Here is a 23,991-nt window from a genome sequence, read left to right on the forward strand (position 1 = left end):
GCCGCTCGCTGCCCGCCCCCGGACGGGAGGCGGGCAGGGCCCCTCGGCAGCGGCCGGGGCCGGACTACAGCTCCCGCCGCTCCGCGGGACCGCCCGGAAGGGCCGCCTCCCTCCCGCCGACTTCCTTCGGCAGCGCTGGGCGCCGGGCGCGGTACGCGGGGCCGGGCGGGCGGCGGGAGCTCCCCGGGGCGGTGCAGTGGGATGGGATGCGGTGGGATGGGATGCGGTGGGATGCGATGCCGCGGCGGGGTAGCGGCGGTGGCGGAGCCGGTGCGTGCCCTGCGCTGCCCGCTCGGCTCCGCTCCTCGCCCCGCCGAGGACGTGGCCGCTCCGCCACCTGCGCGGGGACCGGGGCGGGAGGAGCCGCCTCCTCCCCGCCGAGCCGAGCGCGGGGGATGCGCTGCCGGGCTCCGGGCGCTGCCGCCGCTGCAGATGCGCTGCCAGCGGGGGCCCGGCAGTCGGATCGTGCTCGCATCCTCCCGGTGCTCGGGCACCCCTGTTCTTCCCAGACAGCGTCTGACAGGGGCTCGGGGGTGGCGGACGGTCTGCTTGTGCTGGCGGCGGAGGGCCCTGTGTGGGTTTGGGTTTGTGCTGCCGTGCTTCTGTCAGTTTGGAAAGATGGCGTAAGACTGGGAGGTTTTGTTAGTTTGGGTTTATTTATTTATTTATTTTATTTAATTTTTAAGAAAAAAATCCGTTTGTTTGGCACTTTGTAAGTCCCAGGAATGTGAATGCTAGTCTTTCCTGCCAGCTTTGAGGGACGGCACGATAGTATTAAGGAAGTTTGTTTTGAACTTAAGGTGTCTTATTTTGACCTTAAGGTGTCTTATTATGACTTTAAGTGAAGGGATAAGAGAACTAAGGGGGAAGCTTAACAAATAAGGGTGAAAGCTTAACAGAAGCTTACTCAAAATATTGGCTAGCTGAAGATAAATAGTGCAAAACAGTTAGACAAGGTAGTCTTAATACTCTGAAAGTGCTCCTCTTCCTTTCTTAAAGGCTTGTGCTTCACTGCCTTGAGTTCTGTGGGTTATCCTGCTGCCTAGTTTTTGCTTCCCCTCCACTACAAACTTACTGCGGTGTTCTCAGAATAATTAGAAGACTAATTTTTGAGGATTCACCTCCTAGTTGCATGTATTTCTAGCCTAGGGAGAATGTCAGTTTTGAATAAAGAAAGGACAGGATGAAGAAAAAGGGAAAACAAAATCTTTCACAGTATCTCTATACTGTGAAAATGTCCTGTGCCAGAAGGTCTTCTAGAAAGCTAGCTGAGTCTGAGAAGCTCTGAGAAACAGATCGTTTCAATAATAAATGCTATAGAACAATAGGTGACTTTAAGGTCAAACGAGGTCTTATCTTTAAAAAGACTCAGTATCTTGGACAAATAAGATCTATATTTGCATCTGTTGACATGAAGTGAGTAGTAAATCTTGTGCTCTGGGCTGCAAACTGATTACCCGAGGAAGGAACTTTTCCCTGCAGTGTTGCACAACTGGCAGTGGTTTGCTTTCCTCAGGAGTGCTCTGTAACCTGCTGTGGCCTGGTGGGAGGGGAGGGAGAGGCAAGGAAGAAGAACGAGCTCTTGTGTTTGACCAACAGACCGTGTGGTTCACAGGCCCATAAGGACCACGGTGCTGGGAAATTGGAGTGCCTTGGCTTCCCTTCTCTTCTTCATGCAGCTTGTGTGGCAGACAGCCCTGAGCAGCGTTACCACTGCCTGAAAGGGAGTAGCACTGTGTGGTACTTGTGTGGGTGCTGAGTTTTCATTCACTGGTGCTGAGAAATGGTCTGAGACCTCAGGGGAAGGGTAGTATCAAGACTACTTGTGAAGTTGCCTCTTCCTGGGCTAGCCTTGCCTTCCCACAGCTCCAGCTGTAGGTGCTTTTTTTCTTCCTCTGTGCAAACCTAAGCAATCTAGAAGCATGTCCCTACAAGGAGGTGCTGGCACACCAAGGTGCTCTGTGCTAGCTGGAGCAGTGGGAGTGTGGCTCAAATGCACCTGGGCTGTATAGAGGCAGGTCTTGTACAGACTTGCTGTATTTGTCTTGGATGAGAATGGAGGCATTCAGGTGTGGTGTAGGTTAAACATGACTCCGGTGTCTCAGAGCGGTCACAGCTGGATCCATATTACTCAGAGGATCTCCATGCTGTACTCTGTTCTGGAGGTCAGATGTGACCTGTTTTGGAGGTCAGGTTTCAGTTTCCATGATGGTTCATGTCTCCAGTAGTAGCTGTTATCCTTTTGTCAATCAGGCTCGCATCATCATTTAGAGGACAGGAAACAAAGACTTCCTGCAGTGAAAGATGTCTTAATGAAACCTTTAAAAGCTATTAGAAGGAAGAGCAGAAAGTCTCTGTGAAATACAGCATTTTCATCAGCAAAAATTTGGATGAGACTGTGTCTGGGCAGTGACTTCTAATTTCTCCAAGCGAGGTTATAAAGCTGAACTTGAAAAGTCTTCTGTCAGATTTGCAAATAATTACAAAAAGCACCCGTGGATACAGAAGAATACAAAGGCACTATCTTCTGTCTTATTTCAGTGCTGAGGGGGAACCAGTTCAGTTTCACTTCCTTTGAGGGAACAGGTGTGGTGCTTTATTTTACCTCTCCCCAGCTTTCAGAATGTGTGTTGTTTGCACATCTTCTGCAAATGCAGTTCCCACCAGTGGATTTGTCCCAGTGTCTCAGGCCAGTGAGTGCTGACAGGATTGAGCTCTGCCTTCAGCAGCAGCGTTGGTGTGCAGCATCTCTCTCTCTGCACTGCTCTGTCTGTCACATGGACACAAGCCTTTGTGTAGCTGCTTTTTGATCTGTGGTAGGGAAGTTGGCTGAAAAAGATCTCTACCAAGGAAACAAAAGGCAGCTGTGGGGAGAGATTCACCACCTTGCTGCCCAGTGGGGCTGTTTGCCAATCTCAAGTTAGCAGAAATGGTCCCTCAACCACGCCAGCACAGCTCAAGGAGTGGAGTAGTGTGACATAAACTAGCATGAAGAAACTGTGCATCTATCATAGCCTTCCCTCAGTAGTGATAATTTCTGGGTATGTAGAAGTTGGGGCAGATGTCACCCGTGCCCTACAGGAAGGTATGACTTGCCATGTGCTGTACTAATGAGTTAGTGACAGATGGAGCTGTAATGTCGGGCTTGAGAATAAATAGGCAGGGAGTCTAGCTGTTGGATTTCAGCACTGTCCTCACGGTTACTTTCCTTTTTCCATCTGTGCAAGTCCACTCTTGGCTATATTCTTTCAACAACATCTTAACAAGGCAGTTAGATCCCAAACCATTCTTCTCCAGCAGCCAAACGCTGCTCTCATGATTTCATCACCAGTCTATGACCAGCCAGGGAGCAGTGGAAAGCTGTCTTATTTATGACCACACTGTAGTTCATCACGTGTGTAAATGGTGCAGAATGGTTTTTAACGTGGGAATGCTGGGAATTGGTAGATCCAGGGGGAACCCCTTTGGTGATGGGCACTGAAGAGGTATATGCTAGGGGAGAAACAAAAAAGAAGTGGGTTGGGAGATGACCATCAGGGTACTGAGAGAATGGGAATAAAAAGGCACGTTTAGGCATAGAAGATGTTAAGGAATGTACAAGTGATGAGATAGGTAGTGGTGTGAAACAAACGGGGAAGGAATGGTGTGGAGTTGTTTCTTCTGAACTCCAGCTGTTTGGGGAACAAAACTGTGCTTTATACATGTGTTTTAATCCAAATATATTTTCTTTTCTCCTCCCTTCCCACCTTCTTCTGTTTAAGTGAGAAGAAAAAAATGACCTAATCACCATCCAGCCCTTGTGGCCAAGGCAGGAGCAAAGGTAGGGCTGCCAGGAACATGGCTTTGCCTGGAAGCTTACGGAGGCAGCCTGCAAACAGAGGCCTTGTGTCCCGTTGCACCCACCATCATATTGTTGTGTTCCTGCTGACCTTCTTCAGGTAGGTTCAGTGTATCTCTGCACAGAGAGGTGTTCATCTCACTGAATTTAGGGAAGTGAGAGCATATCGTAGAAGAATGAAGGCAGGGAAATAGTCTTAACCTTTGGCTGTGAGCCTTGAAAACTAACTTATAAGCTCATAGAGCCAATCAGTCTGGGACTCATGCAGTTATAGAGGTAAGGGTGTTATGTCCCTGGGGAATCCAACCACCAAAGGTGAGGCTGGCTGTGCCAAGCCAAGAGCAGTCTATTGCAGAAGGGTGAAATCCCTGTCTTCCCATAATTTGGGGGTTCCCACTGCTGACTGCTATCTCCAAAACTGCCAGTCCTCTGCTATGCTGCCTGCTGAGACAGTGTGTATCTGTATTTGATACCCCACCCTTTCCCACTTGACCTCCAGAGAAGATCTGACCAACCTGTGTCTTGTGTGTTTTCTGGCAGTTATTCCCTGCTCCATGCTTCCAGAAAGACATTCAGTAATGTCAAAGTCAGCATTTCCAGCCAATGGACTCCTTCCTGCCTTAACAGCACGGCCCCTGAGCTCCGGCCATATGAGGTAAGGACACAAGGGATAGGGCAGTGCAAAGAAAGATGGGTAACTTCCAGTGTGCTGGAACTTGTGAACTTGTGGTGCCCAAGAGGCCCCTTTAGGTGTCTGTTGGGAACACTTCTTGGAATGGGAGCAGAAACTTCAGGTGTTTGCATTGTAGTTTTATGGATCATCAGGTGATGGTGAAATCTTTCCTAGTGGTCCCCAGAGAGCAACTCCTCAGGAAGTTACAGTGTTCCAATGGAAATGAGGACCCCAGCAGAGTCTGTAATAGGCAGCAACATGAAGGAGGGGGAAAGAGGGACCCTTCCTCGGAAGTGTTGGAGGCAATAAACCGAAGCAATTAATGGGCTTCCAGAGAGTTCTGTGAAATCCTGGTTGTGCTTTCTCTGTGGCAGTGGTGCTGCTACCACCCTGTTAAAAGAATAGCCAAACTAGGACAGAAGAAAGCTATCTGAGAGGGCTAGCTGCTTGTCCTAAATGTCTTTATCTTGCATCTAAAAGGTCTGATTTCCAAAAGTGCTGAACATCCAGTCCCCCTTGTCTGTAAAATCCTAGACTCAGTGAAAGCAGTGGGAGGTTTGGCAGTGTTTGCCTGCAGGAAAGTGAGTTGTATGCTGCTTGGTTCTCACAAATGGGAATGCAGGAACTACCTCCTGGCTCCTACCTGTGGTGTTTTTAGAGCCATTCTTGTGTTTAGTAATGCTTTGTCCTGATGCTTTTGAGAAGTGGAAGAAATCATACATTAACAGCATGGTCACAGGCCATGAGATCTGTTGGAGCAGGGAGTTCTAAGCTGGTTGCTCGAGTGTTTGTATTAGAAATCATCAGTTATTTGAATGTTTGACAGAAGGATGATAAATGCTGACTTTTTGTGATAAGTGAAAGCAGTAAATTGTGCCTGAATTGTGTTGGGGATTTTATAGTGTGTCTAAATGGAGTGAGCATCTCAGGGATGTAAAATTGAAACACAAGGTGTTTATATTTAGTTCTTTAACTGACATTCAAACAACCAGTATGTCTTGGAAGCTGTTTTGATTTTTTTTTTTTTTTTTAAATATATAGAGATGATTTAGTGCTCGCTGGATGTTGAGGTGCATGTGTCTGATCAAGAAAAGTAGTCAAACGAGTCCTTTAGGTATCAATTTAGGTTACATCTTTTAAACTAAGTGGATGTGTAATTAGTGTTGTCTGTACAGAATGTTCTCCTGGAGAGGTAGAATCAAACTAAAACTGATGACATTTGAGTTAGGCACATGCATAGGTCAGGTTTGGATTAGATTGGATTGGTTTGTTTTCTAATGGGGGCATTGTGAGAAGGGAAGAAAACTTTGTTTTGATTAACTCCATTCTTTAAGTTATCCTCAAAGCTTGCTATTTTCAGCTGATGTCACTAATCTTTCTTTGGGGACAATTGAGTCTTTTTTTCCCTTTTTTTGATCATATTGAAAAAAAAAATGAAACTCAGGGTAAGCACAAAAACTAACAACATTAGTGACTGGAGTTTGTTGTAAATAATTTCCAACCAGTCTTTTTCTTCCCCTTGTTCCTTTTGTGTTCTTTCTTTTCTGTTTGTGGTCTGTCATTTCATATTATGGCTGCTGCCACAAATACTTTAAGGGAATTATTCATTTAGTGAAGACAGCAAGATAAGTAGAGAAGAGATGCTGCACATAAAACAGAATATGCCTTTATTGTATTATTCATTAAGATGCTCATCAGTGTTTTAGAGTAAGAATCTGTCTAACATTGCATGCTTGTTAGAAGTAGGGTTTGCTTTGCCAGTTGTTTGCCTTGATCCAGGTTGAACAAGCGTTTCTTGCTGGTGGTTTGTTTGCTTGTCTTTTAGAAGTGAAACAAAGTTGGGAGTGGACATTTTCTGCAGTATATAATACCAGAATCGTTCCTGATTTGATAATTAAAGTGTTGGAGGAATGAGAGGTTGCTCGGGCCAGATGCTGTTCTGCTCCAGAGTTGGGGTTTCCATTGAAATAGAGTAGGATGAGCTCCACCTCTTCCTGTTTACCTGTTAAAATTTTCTCTCTGTAGCTCTGGAACAGCAACCAGTTATTTCCAAATGCAGAAGAAGCAACTCTCTTCCTGGGGACATTGGACACTATCTTTTTGTTTTCCTATGCTGTGGTGAGTAAAACTAATGCAAGCTGCTAAGCTTTGGTTGAATCTTAATGGGAAGATCACACCCACATTAAAAAGCTTAGCTCAGAGGCATGTTTTTTTTCCTTCAGCTTCTGTTAGTTCTGCCCATGCCTGTCACCCACGTGAAGATGCTTTTTAACAATCACAAGATAAATACTATCACTTCAGAATTTCTTATACACCTGTCACTAGGGGGTGGGAGGACTAGTTCTGTCTATCCAAGAATTCTCAGATGAATTTTTTAAACAAGAAATGTAATGAACAGCTATGAGCAGGATTTCTTTGGTGGCAGAAAAAGTGGTTAGAATCAAACTGTAAGTTGGTATAACAGCAACATTTGGATTAGTTTGACCCTTCTACGTCATTTTAATTCTTACAGATATCTGGTGCAAGTCTTCTGGCTTTGTTTAATGCTGTGTTTTGTTCTTAGGGTCTCTTCGTCAGTGGCATAGTTGGGGATCGCCTGAATTTACGCTGGGTTTTGTCTTTTGGCATGTGTTCCTCAGCTCTGGTGGTAAGTTGGGACATAGTAGTGGGATTTAAAAATCTCTCTTAGGCTTTCTGGGTAGGGTTTTACTTTAGGGGAGAAAAGGCTCTGTTTCTTTGTGAATTTGCTCATGAGCTGTAGCTATACCTCAGGGGTCTCAAAGCCTGTGGGTAAAACTTGGTTCTGGATGCATGTACTGCATTGTCTGAAGCACAGACCTATGCTGGATGACTCACCTCTTCCTGAAATATCTATTTCTGGATACTGTGTCAGAAGGAAATTCTTAACTTTGGGGCACTGTCTAGAGACTTAATGAATAGCTTTTGTTCAAGGTTGGTGTATTTGGACTTTGGGGGACTGTTTTCTAATATAACTTAATTTCTTAGCCCACACGTGTTGTTATCTAGGCCTTTGCTTTCAAACACAATCTTTGTTCTTTGAAGGACATGCTAACAATACCAAGCATTCATTTACTTATTTTATAATTGCTAGGAGGGTATGTGTCAAAAAAGAATGTCTCCTTAAAACAAAAGGATATTTCAGCTTCAAGCCGTTGCACATAAATGTGAATCAGTTTTATCTCATGGTGGTTTTCTGGTTGTTAAAGTAATGCTAGGATGTGTGGAGTGTGTTTGATTTACCCAGTTGGCTACAAACCCCACTGTGGCCAATTGCACTCTGCAAGCACATGACCACAAATGTGCATCAAGCACGGTGTCCCACAACGTGTGTTTATTTTGGCTAGTTTGGGTTAGAGCTCTTAGTAATTTGAGATCTGGCTGTAGTATTTGTGTTAAATTTTGCGAAGATAAATGACTGCTGAGGGTTCTGTGTCTGCATAGAGCCTCGAGGAATCGGATGTCAGTACAAGGGCAGATCAAGAGGCTACTGTATTTTTAGTGTTGTTACCAAGAGTATTTGTCTCTTTCTTCTCCTCTCTTGTTGTAACTGTGCTGTTTAGGAAGACAAAAGTCTTTTGGAGAGGAAGTGCCCTGACAGCACATTTGTCTCTGGAGCTGTTTGGGCTCTGAAGTTGGAGCTGTGGTGGCTCAGCAGAGGGTGCTCTTCACTCTGCACTGTGTCTCAAACAATGCCAGGCTGGCCTCTGGCCTGGCCCCTGCATGGGACCAGCTCCCTGAAAGGCTGTTGCTTTTTTTAGGCCCCCACTCCTGCCTGGCTTTCAGCGGTAGCCTGAGGGTTTCTTCTCTGTTTTGCACCCCTCCTGCCCCCCCCCCCCCCCCCCCATAGGTATTCTTCTTTGGCACACTCACAGAATGGCTGCATTTCTACAACAAGTGGTTCTACTGCTGTCTCTGGGTTGTGAATGGCTTGCTGCAGTCCACTGGCTGGCCCTGCGTGGTTGCTGTCATGGGAAATTGGTTTGGAAAAGCTGGGTAAGTTAAGTTTTCTTTAGTGACTCACACGACCTGCTGAGTAACAGATTGAGCTGAAATTCTCAAACCAGGAAGGCCAGCTGTTAGATCATAATAAAAGTTGGGTGGGATGTAATATGCCTTACTTGTTACATTATATCCTTTTTTGTCTTTTTTTGTGTGTGTGTTAAAAGCACAGATTCAAACTTCAAAAATCTCATAGTGCAGAGTGACTGAATTTGAATTTTCCTACCACTGGAAAACTGTTTCTGTCTCCTTACCACTAAAGAGGTCAAATGGAAACTGACTCATTGTATGTTCAACTCTGTCACTTTGGGACATTGCAGATGAGCTCTAGCCATAGCCTGTAACCTTGTTGCCAGCTCACCTCTGCTGTAACACAGATGTTTCAGAATAGAACATACATGTGGTACCCCCAAGTTGTTATGCGTTTTGTTTTAAATGAACTTCGAGTCTCTTTGAAGTGGATTGGGAAAATACTGTAACTTTATTCATAAGTTAAAGTTCACTTTAATGTTTTATCTTTGTCTCGTTCCTAATGTCATCTCTCCTCACATTGCTGGTTTCAAATTTTTTTTTTCTCCTTCTTCAGGAGGGGTTTTGTGTTTGGACTCTGGAGTGCCTGCGCATCTGTGGGAAATATCCTTGGGGCATTCCTTGCATCCTGTGTTCTCAAATATGGCTATGAGGTAGATATTGCTGTCTGGCTTCTAGCTACACCTGCATGTCTGATTGGGTTATGAAACACTAGTTTCTTATCTTGTCTTTGGGAGATAACAGGCTCATGTGGCCAGTTTCTTTTTCCTGAATTCTGTGGAGGCAAGCAGTAGGCAGAATCAAAAAGCCGTTCCTTCGTGACTCTTCCCAGTTGGGAGAAACAAGCCTGAGACTTCCCTGTAAATGGGACTGATGTTATTGAAGAGCTCTAGTGTCACAGTATACCCTCTTCTGATTTGCGTGGCTTAAAGTGCTCTTCAGAGTCATCCATCACAGGTTCTCACTTAACTGGAGGCACAGCTGCTGTCACTGGGAAGGGGCCAGGCACGCGCTGTGTTGCCTGTGGCAGGCAGGGGCTTGAGTCCAGGGAGTGCAAGTGAACCAGCACATCTCACAGTGTGTGACCTGTGGGGACAGGCTGGCAGAGCTGAGCGTGTCATTCTGGAGATGAGGAGGCTTAGGGTACCAATAGCAGCCTTCTAAAGCCTCTGGGAAGATTGCTGAGAAATCAGATCTGGACTTTTTCCTGGGTTGCACTGTGAGAGAGGGAAAAAGCAGTGGATATAAAGTGAAGTGGGGATAATTCCAACTGGATGTTCAGAAAACTATTTTGCTGTGAAGTATGTTAAGCATTGGAACAGGGGGACAGAGCCTGGAGGATCTGTCTTTGGAAGATTTCAAGACCTGATTGAACAAAGCTCTGAACAACCTGGTCTGAATTTGGTGTTTGATCCTTCTTTGAGCAGTCCTTCCAATATAGCTGGAATTCTGGTTGTGTTTGGTCAGCTCCTTCCTCACTGCTGTTGCCTCAGTACACCAAAACAGCTGTTTTAGTGTGGTCTTTCAGCCTAGATAGGGCCAAATCTATTCAGGAGACGCAGAGATCACTCGTTTCCAAGTTTTATGGACGCAATCTGTGTTGTCGTAGCTGTGTTTGCTCTCTAACAAGGTTGGAATGTAAAAAGAAACCCTCATTAGTCAGGGAAGCCTGTGTGACTGAAAGTGCTTTGAAAAAGAATCTTTTATTTATTTCTCCTCAGTATGCTTTCTTGGTGACTGCCTCGGTACAGTTTGCTGGAGGAGTCATTGTGTTCTTTGGGCTCCTGACGTCACCGAAGGAAGTGGGTAAGTAGAAGAGAGCTGTACTGTTTCGGTCCCCTCATGGAAAGCAGGTCTGCAGCTTTCCATGTAGTACTACTAAAAGCACTGCTCATTCTGACAGTACTTATCCTCAGGGCTCTTACAAAATGGTGTTGCACTTAAGTGTATTTAATGGAGCAAATGCTTTACTCGCCCAGATCACACTAAATGCCACCATGCATCCCGTGTATAGAGTCTGGATATTTTTTTAAAGCAACTAAAATAGCCTGACTCTAACATCTCCATTAGGATGTGCCTAATTATCAGTTTTTCTTCACCTAAAGAAGCTGCAGACAAACTGATAACGGGCTATTGTAGGAGAAAAGTATGGCAAGCCTTAACCATGCAGTAGGAAGGGAAAGTAGGTCTCCCACAGCCAGTTAAATAGCTCCAGGGTTGGATGTGGTCCTTTTCTGAGAAGGTGGCAGGCAAGTCAAAGTGTAACAGGAAAACAGAAGAATGTTTGGGCTTTGACAGGGCCATGGAGAAGGTTTCCCAGTTGCCTGCAAAGGCTATGAAGTTGGTAGCATTAACGCTACCATAAAGAGTGCTCATAAGAGTGCTCTGCATCCCAGGAAGCACAGTGCAGTTTCCAGGCCTTCCACTCCAGTGGAGGCATTAACAGGCAGCAGCTGAGTACGCTCAGCCTCCACAGTCAAGGGAAGTGGTATCCAGGAGCCAGGTCTGAGAATCCCAACCACTAAATAAGGGGGGAAATGCACTAATTTGTTGTGTCTTCCAACTAATGGCCAGACACTCAGAACAGACAAAGCCGACGCCAGGATCAGACAATACTTTCAAGAGCTCTAGAAGACAAAGGGTAGAAACTGGCGGCACTGCAGAACACCATCTAGAAGAGTTTCTAAGCCAAAGGAGGATGGAGGTATGGGAGAGCAAGGGAATTGCTGGAAGGTAGAATTACTTAAAAGAAGTGAGCATAGCTTTAGAGTGGGGAGAAGGTGAACAGGCTGTGGTCTGTTTTTCCTGTTGCTTATCCCTTGTAAAACTTAGGCCTCCCTGAGCTTGGAGCAGATGAAGACATCATTGTGGAAGAAGATGCCAACAGACCTTTAATGGGCAGTGATGATGCAGATGATGATGACCGGAATTACTCTATTCAAGCAACTGACACTGACAACCAGCCAAAGGCCATTGGATTTTTCCAAGCTTGTTGCCTTCCTGGAGTAGTACTGGTGAGGACACAGATTCTTGAGTGAAGGCTGACTTACCTGTTAAACATAAAGCTGACTTTTTGTGCTGTTAGCATTTGTTGATGTCATTGTTAGTATGTTGACCATATGTAGTTGTTGACATCTGACTTCTTATGCTGTTAACATCTTGGGGTTGGGCCTGTTGTCCTTGTGCACATGGATTATAATACTGTCTGGGTATGTTGGTTGTGTGTTGCTCTTCCCATCGGGCCCCTGCTTCATGGAGGGCATGTAATGAGCCAGCAAAGGGCAACAGAGATCCTGCCTGTTCTGCTGTGGATTTGGAAGGGAGGCCACGAGCAAAGGTTGCTGTAGGATGCTTTCTTGGTAAGACAGATATTTGCCCTGAGGAGTGGGGTTCTCACTGTTAGCTGAGCATCACACAGAGCTCTGTGGTGCTGATATTGAGGTTTGGGGGTTTTGAGTTGCCTTAAAGCAGAAAGCTGGCCTGAAAAGCCTGAATCAGCATGATGTAACATCTGGCAAAGTACGCGGGCTTTTTATAAACAGCTGGAAGCAAGACCTGGTGGTGCAGTTTCCAACATATCCTTCTCCTGTCCCTTGTGTGAGAACTTGTACTTCTGCATCAGCAGTATTGCCCAATTCATGGATTTGATTCAGCTGAAAAATTAACCTATCACTAAAAAACAATATTAACTTTCTGCAGCAGTGGGCTGTGGCTCCCCTGAGTGCTAGAACCAGTACAAGAAAGGGGGCAGGGTGGCTGGCTCAGCAGTACAGTGTGAACTGTCTGGATTTGGTCACAAAGCAGAATGGCATCCTTAATGAGTAAAGCAGTTGGCTGTTGTGATTGAGGCAACAGAAAATCTAGAAGGGATGGGTGCATTGTCAGTGTTTTGGGTGCAGGACAATGATGGTTCTGTTGTTAAGACCCGTTGAGGGATGGCAAAAGGAAGCAAACCCATTTTGAGTTCCTTCCTAACATGGCTAAGTGCCTTATGCAAAATTTCTTAGGGTGGCATCTGCATTAGTTGATGTGTGACTTTTTTCATTGGCTGGAACAAAAGAGAATAACAGCAGCTGAGGTGGCTGGTTTTATATGTCAGATTTTGAGAACATGTTCTGCACCCTAATCCAGCAACCTGAACACCTCTGAGTCTGTGATTTTTATCTGATGTCAGATTAGTGCCCAGCCAAATCAGGACACTATGTCAGATTGGTGAGAGACCAAGGACCTAAGGAGAAATTGAGCCCAGCAGCAAAAAGCAGGAGGTTGTTTCAGCTGTTGGGTTTGGAAGCATGTGCTTAACTTTGGCCAAACTTTCATCTTGTCCTGGAATACTTGCCTGGGGATCATTTCTCTTCTGGTGCTGCAAGCAGATGAACCTTCTGAGCAGCACAAGATAGTACAGAGGAACTACTTCACATAACTTTTCTCAGCATGATGCACAGATGACTAAATCTCAAGCTTGTTTCATGTCGCGTGCTTGGCTCCCTTCTCTTGAGAAGGTGAATTAAATTTTCTTCATTTTTGAAACCTGGTGTCATTTCCTCTCAAGGTTACACTGAAAGTGTTTTAACCCATTGCATTCAGTGAAAAAAACAAACCTTCTTGACAGTGATTTTTGTATTCCTTCGTTCCCTTTGATGTTCAGCATTAAGCTTTCATAATGCTGTCTTCTTACATGAAATGCAGAAGCACTTCCCTCTGAAAGCTCTAGCTGGATCCAGAGCTTTATGTGAAGAAGAATCAAACACTGTTTGCATTTCTCAAGTGCTAACTGCTCGCTGGCCCTCTTTTTGTTCCAGTACTCTTTGGCCTATGCCTGCTTGAAACTGGTGAATTACTCGTTCTTCTTCTGGCTGCCCTTCTACCTCAGCAACAACTTTGGATGGAAAGAAGCAGAAGCTGACCAGCTCTCAATCTGGTATGATGTGGGAGGAATCATAGGTGAGTGAGCAAGTAATGACATCCTCCTGCAATTGCCCTGCTAGCATTTGAAAGTGAAAGACAGCAAATGCAGCCAGAGCAGTCATGTTTGGTGGGATCCAGCTGTTCAGTGAATATGTGAAAATTCTAGATATGTGTGTGGCTGCTAGGCCTTTTTTTTTTTCTTAAACACAGAGTATGTGACCCCCTAAAGAGTTTACGTATAATTAAAGGGCACTATCATACTCTTGAACATTACCCCCAGCTGGCATTTTCCTTTACTGACTAGGACTTCTTGAAAAGTGCTGTGTACAAAATGGTGCCCCTGCTTGCTACTTTCTTTCTGACAAGTACCCTTGAGGGATATTTAGATCTGGACTTACTGAGTTCTGAACTGTCCCTTCTGTCCTGTGTTTTTAAGGACAGACTCAGCCCAGATCTTGGCAGAGCAGGGACCAACTGTGTTATGTTCAGAAATAAAATGTAATTGCACTTGTTTCTGCTGGCTGCAAAATCTTACCCTGTTCCTCCAGAATAAAGAACATACTGTATATGTGTTTAGACTTCCACTCTTATGTGCTCAGTTTCTTGCTTTATTACCTTGTCCAGTTAGCTTTCCTAGAATAACCATCCTTGTTTGGGCCTGTTCAAGGTCAGTAATTTTGCCTCTGTGGCCTTTTCTGTGTTAGGCTTTCTCAGCATTCTAGTTTTTACCAGCAGAGCAGTTCCTACAGAGGTAGCAGTGATACATAAGGTGATTTTTGTTGGCCTTTGGCAGTTGCTGGAATCAGTTGCACCTACCCTAAGAAGGTGAAACAGCAGGAAGTATGAGGCCCCTGTGTGATAGTGCTTTTCCTGTGAGAAAAAACAGCCTTTTCTTACACTTTCAGTTGAAGGACCCAGCCACAATGTTAAACTTGCTTAATCCAGAGTTGTGGTGGTCCTAGAGCTGTGATGGTCCTATAGGGGAAGAAAAAGAAAAGTGGGAGCATTGGCTAGTTGCATGCCAGAAAAAGCAGGCTTTTCCCAGGAAAGCAGCATGGGTAGTTTTCCCTGTTTTATCAGTTGTCTTTTTGTCTGGGGCAGTAAGGCCAGGAGACTTAGTTTTCAGGATATTAGAGAGAATATGTATTGGTGAGAAGGCAAGAGGCCGCTGCCCTCAGTGAAGTGAGTTTTGTTTAAGGTGTCAGCATCCTGAACCTGACAGTGGTTTTTTTTGTTTTGTTTTGATTTTTGCAGGTGGGACTATCCAGGGCTTGATTTCTGATGTGCTACAGAAGAGAGCCCCAGTGCTAGCAATTAGCCTGCTTTTTGCTGTAGGCTCTCTGTTCGGATACAGCCGTGAGTACACTTGTGCTGCACAGTGATAAGAGGTTCATTCAGTGCATCTTAGAGAGAACCAGAGCACAGCCTGTTCTAATTATGTTTTCTGGCCTTGAAACTGCTCCTGGATCAGAATGGTGCCTTTTGGTTTATTTTGCTGAAGTGTGGCACTGCACAGAAAGAAATCTGTTCTCTGGTTAATGAGGTGGAAAAGAATTAGCTGAGTGGTTAAATTTCCCTATACTGGTGAATTATGGTACTGATCCTTCTCCAGTGTCAATGTTTTAGCATCGTCATTGTGTCAACACCACAACTGGCAAAGCAGGAAATCTCAGGTGCTTCCCTATAATAAGAGGAAAGAGAATCTAGGGACAGATCTGTGCTGGGGTATATATGCACTACACAGGGCAAAAGAAGCTCTTATACTTCACCTCTTACACTTCTGTAAGTGGTGAAATTGGAGAGTTTCTGCCTCTTTTGTAATAAATATAGTTCTTGGTGTTTCATTATTGAATGGAGTCAGTCAGGAAAACAGAGCATAAGGAGTCAGGAAGATGTAATTTCTATGAAACCTCCATGAAGAACTTCTAAGTGTGACAGTTTTGTGTGTTCAGACAGAGCATCCTGTGGTACCAGAGTGATTTAACTCACTGGGATGTCATTTCACTTCTTTATGTCTTCCTCCAAAGTGGGGTGGTGATACAGGCAGGCTTCTGTAGAGCACTTTGAGATCTGTGAACAGGTGCTGGAGTCAGACAGGAAAAGTACAGTGTGCCTTTTGGAAGCACGTGGGCTTACTCAGATGGTCTTGCAGTAAGGTCAGTAAGTTGGGACCACTGAGTGGCAACGAGTGGGTTTGGTGGAGTTTGTTGGAGTTTTTGTAGGCTCTTGTGCTAACTCATTGCTTTCAAAAGTGAATTAGAAGTAAATATGAACTTACTGCTGATGAAGTTTGAATTTTCTACTAGATATCAGAGCAGCCAGGGTTCCACATGCCTTGTGCTTAACTCAAAATGCACTACTGTCCAGCCAGACACAGAAATTTCAGACAGGTGACCCAGTTCCTGCAGTGTGATAATTCTATTTCCATCGGCCCCACCAAGAAACCTTTTTGTGCCCACAGTGTGTTGCATGTAATAGTTACAATGGCCTGGGAAATACGTGAAGAGGGCTGCAACTTGCCTTACATGTAGTAACTCACCTAAGCTGAAGTGAGTAAGGAATTCAGGTAATGCCTGACAGTGAGATATCAGGGAAAACAGCATCTGAAAAGTGCTAGGGGACTAATGGAAAGCCAGCTGCTGGTGGAAATACAAATGAAGCCTGTAGATGCTCAAACTTGGCTTTGTAAGGAGGAGTTGGGATATGGGGGTTTGCATTTTGCTTTATTGTGCAGCATTGTTTAGACAGTTGCTGGATCACTACCTCCAGGTATAATCTCTGTATTTAAAAAAAGTGTTTTGGAAAATTCAGAATGAGTGGAAGGGCTGATTCAAGTGCTAAATACTTTTATGGTGAGAGAGTTTGAGCTGAGTCTGACTTCCCCAGAGAGATAGAGGAAGGAGAGTAAATGCAAGCTGTGTGTCACAGAAAGAGGCATGACACAGGCTGAAATACAGAGTCAGGCAAATCTGATGTTGAAGTAGGCCACAAAATTTTAGTGGCAAAGGTGATTTTTCTACTGTAAAGTGCTCTCAGGAAACTTCTGGGTCTTTGACCTCTTAATGCCTTTGCAGTAAGACTCATCTCTGTAGAAGTCTCTGGTCAAACAGAAGTTGTTGTTGTCACTGTGTAGCAAACTGAGCAAGCAGTTCAAAGTAGATGTGTCCATGCTTCTTTCTGAACTGAAGTGAATGGTTTTCTCAAGTTCATTTGTTTTATTTACACTCACCTGGGTCTTTCTCTTGCAGGTTCTCCAAACAGCAAACCTATCAATGCTGTGATCATGGCAATTACAGGTATCTTATCAAAAGCCACTGTTCTACTAGTAGACATCTGTATTCATTGCAGAACAATCAATAACACCAGCCAGGTGGTGGTAAAAGGTGTCTGTGTGTGCTGTGATCTCTGCTGGTTTTGCAGAAAGAGTGAAAGCTGGGGCCCAGTTTCTGTTACCTTTGGAAAACAGCTCTAGGAAAACTGGGAGGTATGGAATAATGGTTTGGAGCTGAGGGGATCTGCCTTGGCTCAGTATGATGGAGACAGATTTATGGTAAAATACCTAGCAGTAATCTGGTGTCTGAGGAAGTGGATATATGGCAGAGTCATGAGCTGCAGCTCAAATTTGAGGGCGTTTGTCAGAACCCGAAATACTTTGTGTACTGTGAGAGGTCACAAGGTTTTTGTGCTACCAGACATACTGTGCTGTGTTATGGAATTAAGATTAGCCCACATGAATAGAGCCTTTCTTTCCAAACACTCCTACTTTGGAACTCCCTGTCCTATTTTGTGGGGGTTTTTTTGCCTTCCACCTCTTCCGTGAACCCTTAGAAACTGAGACTGTAGCATGGGGATTTACTGTGCAGGGTGTTCCATGACCGTATGCTTCACCTGCAGTTAGTCTGTGAGCACTGTCCTTAGACTTAATTCTTTTCCTGAGCTTTGCATGGTAGGAGGTTTGTATTTTGAAGATGCTCTATTGAGAATTAGAGTGTTTGTTTTGCACCAAGGCTGTTTTCTTGTCACTCTCAGGATTTTTCATCGGAGGCCCTTCTAACATGATCAGTTCTGCAATTTCTGCTGACCTGGGGCGCCAGGATCTAGTGAAAGGCAGCAGTGAGGCTCTGGCAACAGTCACAGGAATTGTGGATGGAACTGGCAGTGTCGGTGCTGCAGTGGGCCAGGTGAGGCTACCAAAGGAAAATTAAGGTCTGGGGAAGGAAGCAAAGAGTCTGTTGTGGTTAAGAGATGTTATTGCATTCCTCAATCCAAAATTGTGTGGGGAGAGGGAGAGGGGGTTGGGTCGTTTTTTTAAAATAATTACTTATTTAGGATCCAACCAAGGGAACCTGCCTGTTTTATCAAGGTTTCCAGTGGAAGCAATTTAATTAAGAACTAAACTAAGTATTCATAGTGCCAGTGTTATGGCACTTTCATAATTCAAATGAATTTTGGAGACTTTCGTACCCCGAACTCCAAAAAGCAATTAAAGGCCAGCTTTGCAAAGAGTGAAAATAAAATATTTTGACATTTGTTTGGGATTTTTTGTTTAAAGATGATAGCAAAATGTTTGCTTACAGAAAAGTTTACCTATACAACTCAGTAAAATTGGAATGCCTATTATGAATGTTACAGTGTTTATGAAGTAATTTAAAATTTACTCTTATTTGTAGTTTGTGTCTGTGGATGTGTTTTACGCCCTGTAAATCCAGCACTACTTGCTTCAATAGTCAGTATGCTGCCAGAGGTCTGAGGACTAGACTGTTGCAGAGAAGGAAGCTGACAGTGTGCCACTGGGGATGTTCTTTCTTCTCACATACAAGTGTTAGCTATGTGGAAGAACACAGTGGTGCTTTGGGGAGGATTTAGTAGAAAGATCAGAGCCAGTTCTATTCCAGGCATCCTCTAGTGATGGTAAAATACCAAGGACGCAGGCAAGGCATGCGAGTTTCTTTTCTAGAAAGGGATTTGGGTTTGTACTTGCCATTGATTGCCTGATAAATACAGTTGTTCAGTCTCTGTTTTATAGGATAAATGCTGCTTAGATCCTTTAAACATGGAAAACTACAAGTGCTTTGTGGACATACATAAGTGCACTGTTACACTCAGTGTTCTTCTTGCGTCGTCTACAGTGTTTCTGTCTTCCCACACACATACCATTCAGACTTACATCATCATAAAAATTGGGTCTCTAGTTCTGAAAAATTCCACCTGCCTCCCATTCCAGCACTGCATTTATTCCAACAGAGACAACCATGATGTCATTCCGGGGGTGTGTGAATAACAGCAAACGCACAATGAACGTGTTAGAAATTCAGATCCTGTTCTGTGCTGATATACCCAGTAGTGAAGAAGGGAGGCCCTTGTGCAGCATCTGAATATAAATCTGCTAATAGGGAATCTATTTCCCTGTGTGGCCTCTGCAGCCTTGTTGAACCAGGGTGCAGTTCAGAACAGACTGTAGTCTCAAGTGTCTTGCCTGCGATGGAGGGTTAAGTAGTCAGTGGTTGCAGAGCTCTTGAAAATGTGTCCTGTGTAATTTATAAGCCATTCTAGAGCTTTTAGTTCTTCTGAGAGTACTTACATCCACTTATGTCCCAGTGTTCTGTGCAAAAACCTTGTATTCAGCGGAGTCAATTTGTCACCCTTTGAAACTGTAGTTCAGTTCTGTCTTTACGCTGCTCTGAGTTACTGTAAAGCTTCAGGATGGTGTCTGCTTTACTAACACTGTGGGTTTTACACAGAAAAAGGCTGCTCTCCTGAGTCATCTCTTCTGATAGGAAAAGATCAGCTGGAAGGTTTTGTGATCAGCTCTGTGTGGTGTGCTAACAGCCCACAAATTCTAGAAAATGAAAGTGTCATGCCTGAAAGTCATCCTTATCTTCCCAGTTTGAATGATTTCTTTTTTTTATTTCTATTTAGTATCTAGTGTCTTTGATCCAGGAGAACCTGGGGTGGATGTGGGTTTTCTATTTCTTCATTCTAATGGTAAGAAATAATTTTTTTTAAAAATTCTTTATCAAAGTTCAATTTACAATAGAAAGTTTTTGTGAGAACCTGAAAGTTGTGACTTAGGGACGGACTCTGTCTCTGCAGCACCTGTGACCTCTGATGTTGTTCTTAATGTGGTCTGTGGTGTGGCTTTGCCTCAGGGTATCTAAATCAACTGTTGTCTTTTGGGATCCCTAAAAGTCACGTTATCCGAGAGGAACTGGGCTTGTGGCAGAGACACTAAAATACTTACCTAAAAATACCTGTATGCATTTCCTAAAGCTCATGCCACCTGACTGACTTCCAAGGCAGGAGATTTCCCTTCTTCATCTCCATAATACGTAGTTCCTAATATTTTCAGAGAGCTGAAGTTAAGCTGCTTGTTAGCCCTTGAAGATTACTGGAGGGAGTGATGAGGATCTGAAAACTAAGATGAAAATGCCTTGCCCTGGTATGCCCCTGGGGGAGAATTGTGTTCAGGCCCTGACCTCCTTAACATCTCCACAGTGGTGAATGCTGCACAATTCACTTGGTCTTCCCTACCGGAAGTGCCAGGAATTGTCTTTGCATCTGTGCTGACAAAGGAAAAGGCTACTTTGGTAAACAGCAGAGGTGGCGAGGAGGAAGGCCACTGAGGAGCTGAAGAGCTCGTCTTTATGACAAGATGATCGTGACAGCTGAAATTGTATGAGCTTTCCTGCAAGCTCAGTCCTTCCATCCGCTGTGTCATTTTGTCATTGCTTCTCTTAGCCTGTGTCTTTTTGGGGTGGCCTTGGATGTGTGTTGGGGCATGGGATGGCTGCAGCTCTGGTTTCTCTGTGCTAATTGTCCTGGATATGCTTCTTTTCACAGACAAGTTCAACAGTCCTGTTCATTTCACCACTGATAGTGAGGGAGATCAGGTTGCTTCTGCATGAGCGGCGCCTGCGAATGCTGGCAGAGTGACTTCTGCTTGCCTCTGGAAGGACTGTTGTATGGAACTGACAGCTGGAACTCTAATCAAAACTCTGGGAGACTTGTTTCTTACATCCTTCAGGTCTGGACTAATTCAAAATGGCTCCACAAGACTGGATTGACTCGCCTTTGGCGATCTCAGTAGTGAAGTACCGAATACCCATCCTGAGGCCGCCTGCGTCATGGAGCTGCTGACCTAAGCCAGACAATCCCCGGGACTGATGGATTGTCCCAGACTCTTCCATGCCAGCAGCCACACTTGATTCTTCTGATAGGTGGTCTCACTGCTATACCCTTTCTTATTTATTTCTGGATGTGCTGACCAAAGGTCAGCTGTTTAAAACTGACGGTTTTCGAGAGGCTGTCTTGCAATGAATTCTGATGCTCTGTTGTGCTGGTGAAATCATCCAGTGCAGTTCATGGGTAGGCTAAATTTACGATCACTTAAGCTTTTAGAAAGGGCAAAAGTAATTATTTGGAATTTACACTGTCCTGTTGTTTAAAAACTGCTGTTGCTAAATCCATGCACAGATGGACCTCTGCTATCCCTAGCTATTAATTGTTACATATTCTAGTAGAGTCACACGGAGAAGTCACATCTATATTTGTTTTTAGCATTTTTTAATACTATTACTACTCTCTGAGAAATGAGATTTCATTTTTTTAACTATTTAAGCAGACAAATAGTGTGCAATACTTTACTATGATCTCTGAAATAAGCCTTAATAGATCCTTTGTGTCTAAAGGATACTTGAATGGCTTCAGGGTTCAGTAATGGGACACTTTCACTACAGCTTTGTTTATTGAACCTGATCATTACTGACCAAAATGGGTCTGTCAGGTGACCCTCTGAAGGAAACTGATGTTACTGACTTCATACTTCTTGGGCAATTGCTCATCTCTAGCAAAGAAGGACCAGAATGGAATTAAAGGAATTTAAGGGACCTGGCTGCTCTTGGACATAGGCTTCCAGACAGGGACGGAAGCGTACTCATGGAATAGCATTTATGAGCAACTGCTGCTGTGTTCCCCTATGCTACTCTGCCTACAGCTGCCTAGGGGAACTCAAGCTCCAGGGTTTGAAAGCTTGAGTCATGTATCTTGAAGGGAAAGGTAGAGGCAAGTCAGCACTAAAAACATGTGGCTGCACTTAGTGTGGTGGTGTTGGAGTGCTTTGCAGTGCTGCAGTAGGTAGGGTGACCGACTGACACCTCTGACATTTGTTGGTGATGTTAAAGGGGTCACCGAGTAAGTTGTCAACAAATTGTTTTCTGCTTATGCCTTGGATGTTTCACTGTAATAGGGTATGTGTTAACCTGCAGAACTTTTGACCAAACACTATGTCCAACTAGTCAGCAATGCTGGGATGGGGGGGCAGCAAAATTCTTCGAGCTGAGAATTTGAAACTTTTTAAAGGGCAACAATTGCCTTTTTGACTTGTACAATGATTTTATTTTATTTTTTAATTGATGAATGTCAATTTTTAGTCATGTTGATTGTAATGAGAGGAACATCATTAGTGCCTTACGGTTTTAGAGTATTGAACAGTTGCTTGGTGATTGCTGCTTCTGCAGTGATGTCTCTGTGCAGCTTTGCTTAATGTGAAACTCAGTTGCCCCATTTTGTACGTTTTTTGGGAGTCTTTCTCTCTTAGTGGAGGTTATTCTTGCATCTTTTTGCTAACCCTCAAAAAATTTTACTGCTTGGGAAAATGATGCCATTAAGCTGATGTGGGACCTGAATCCTGTTCTCGTTTCTTCTCATTCCCATTCCAATTTTTGCCTGTATAATTAGAGCAGGAGACTGAGAATCTATCATCCTGTTCTCAGAATTATGCCCTGGGGTTAGTGTTCACATCCCAAGCTACTCATTAGCCCCTGTACAAACAGAATGAAAACTCCCTGAAATTTAGTTCTAAAATTGATGGCGGCACCGTTTGCCCCAGCCATGGCGTCTGAGAATCTCTGGTTTCAAATTCCAACCTGGATGAGCTTTTTGGCCGTCTGGGCAGTAGATAAGCTGCTGATGAAAGGTGGGGTGGGAAAGGGACGTCGCCAGGGTTGGGGGGGAGGAGAGGCCGGCCCCTGTAACAAATGGCTTCCTGTAAACAGTTCTGTCCCCTCTGGAGAAGTGTCAGATGTGATTCGAGCACTGCAATCACAAGCAGCCCGGCCGCTGCATCCAAGTGCACGGCGGCGGTGCTTTGAGGCCACCCACAATTAGGGAGGCGTGCCTGTGGCTTCAGGATTGTTGTTGTTGTCGTTATCCTGGATTTTTGGTTCTGTGTATTTCCTCAAGGTGCTCAGATGGAGAACGGTTTTCAATCTGGTTGTGTCCAAACTGATCTCATGTGAATAAACTTACTTTGACTTGATCTGGGCTAGTTCTTCCATGTGCTTTATTCCACTCTTCCCGGTGTGGTTCTGCAGAGCATGCTTCTCATCCTCCTCACAGGCCTGGCTTTAACAGCTGCTTTTCACTCAACTGCTATGAAGACCTGAGCCCTGACTAATGCTGAAACCGAACCCTCATCCCAACCTAAAACGGTACCATGTTCCCACATGCTGTGGTTTGGCACTCTTCCTGGTCAAGCTCACAGGAGGTTTTGTGGGAGTCCCCTAACAGATGTCCATAATGGTGTAAGTAATGATCTTAACTAAAGAAGCCAGTACATATACTTGGTTTTATTAATTTATTTCTTTGTTGATCTGCATGTAGAAGTCAGGTGTTCTTCCCTTGGAATTAAATGTGCCATGTGGCTGCAGGTCCTGCTGTGCCTCCTCTCCTGTGGCTTGTTTCTTTAAACACGAACCCACACCTACACTTAGCTGTGTTTAAATGGACACAGCAGGGAACTTGGTAATTGTGTTTGTGTTTTATATTTACCATAAATTCAGAGTTGAGCACAATACCAGATCACTGGAGAAACTTTGGTGCCTGTACATTCTGGTCCCTCAACCCCCAGTAGTTTGGTGGTGCTATGATGCTGCTCCTCAAAAAACTAACAGTTCATATTTTTACCCTTTTTCTGTTACTTTTTTTCCAACTTACTCATCAGGAACTTTTCAGCCTACTCTGGAAGTACTCTGAGGAGTAAAGCTTTACTTGAGTATGTATTTGAAAATGCAGATAATAGCAGTCCCCATCACCACCACTGTGACTATGATCTCCAGAACTGAATGCTTGGGCAAGCCGAAGTTTAGGAATTACTTAACTTTAGAGTGCAAAGGAAACACATTAGGAACTAATCTTGAGGTGGTTAGACTGAACACCAGGATGTGACAGACTGTCTGACCAAGGTGGTTGTGAAAGAAAAGATGTTCTTCAGCCCCATAGAGCTTTTCTGTATCAAGGAAGCTCCTTACAATAGATGCCCTACAAGCAATGCTGCTGCGTCCTGATTTTCTTGGAAGCCTGGAATGCAAATGGTGTGGACACCTGCCTGGAGGCAGTACCACAGGGTCTCCAAAGCAGGGAGAATTGGGCTTCTGCTCTAAGTGCTGGGCAGCCTTAGAGAGCATGTGAGCTGCTTGCCCTTACCAAACCCAGAAGTGCAGCATTCCCTTCTGCAGGAAAGTGG

General features: G+C 44.4%; 1 protein-coding gene across 1 annotated transcript; it reads left to right on the top strand.

Annotated features, from left to right (window-relative positions):
* Positions 1–23: 23 nt before the first annotated feature.
* Positions 24–22,785, top strand: SLC37A3 (solute carrier family 37 member 3). Its single transcript, XM_064654744.1, has 15 exons — positions 24–151; positions 3,762–3,938; positions 4,379–4,493; positions 6,537–6,629; positions 7,075–7,158; positions 8,380–8,525; positions 9,118–9,214; positions 10,283–10,367; positions 11,394–11,575; positions 13,364–13,505; positions 14,724–14,825; positions 16,718–16,765; positions 17,499–17,650; positions 19,389–19,454; positions 20,310–22,785. Exons 2-15 carry the CDS (start codon positions 3,838–3,840, stop codon positions 20,400–20,402), a joined length of 1,506 nt encoding a protein of 501 aa, XP_064510814.1. The 5' UTR covers positions 24–151; positions 3,762–3,837; the 3' UTR covers positions 20,403–22,785.
* The last annotated feature ends 1,206 nt before the right edge of the window (positions 22,786–23,991 follow it).

The sequence above is a fragment of the Pseudopipra pipra genome, chromosome 5 (assembly GCF_036250125.1).
Source record: "Pseudopipra pipra isolate bDixPip1 chromosome 5, bDixPip1.hap1, whole genome shotgun sequence".
In the NCBI taxonomy this organism is placed as follows: Eukaryota; Metazoa; Chordata; class Aves; order Passeriformes; family Pipridae; genus Pseudopipra; species Pseudopipra pipra.

Bases quoted from the DNA above. Each gene is read 5' to 3' on its own strand.
- SLC37A3 (XM_064654744.1), top strand. From the start codon at position 3,838: ATGGCTTTGCCTGGAAGCTTACGGAGGCAGCCTGCAAACAGAGGCCTT. The intron at 9,215-10,282 runs GTAGATATTGCT...ATTTCTCCTCAG, and splicing joins TTCTCAAATATGGCTATGAG to TATGCTTTCTTGGTGACTGC. The intron at 13,506-14,723 runs GTGAGTGAGCAA...TGATTTTTGCAG, and splicing joins TGATGTGGGAGGAATCATAG to GTGGGACTATCCAGGGCTTG.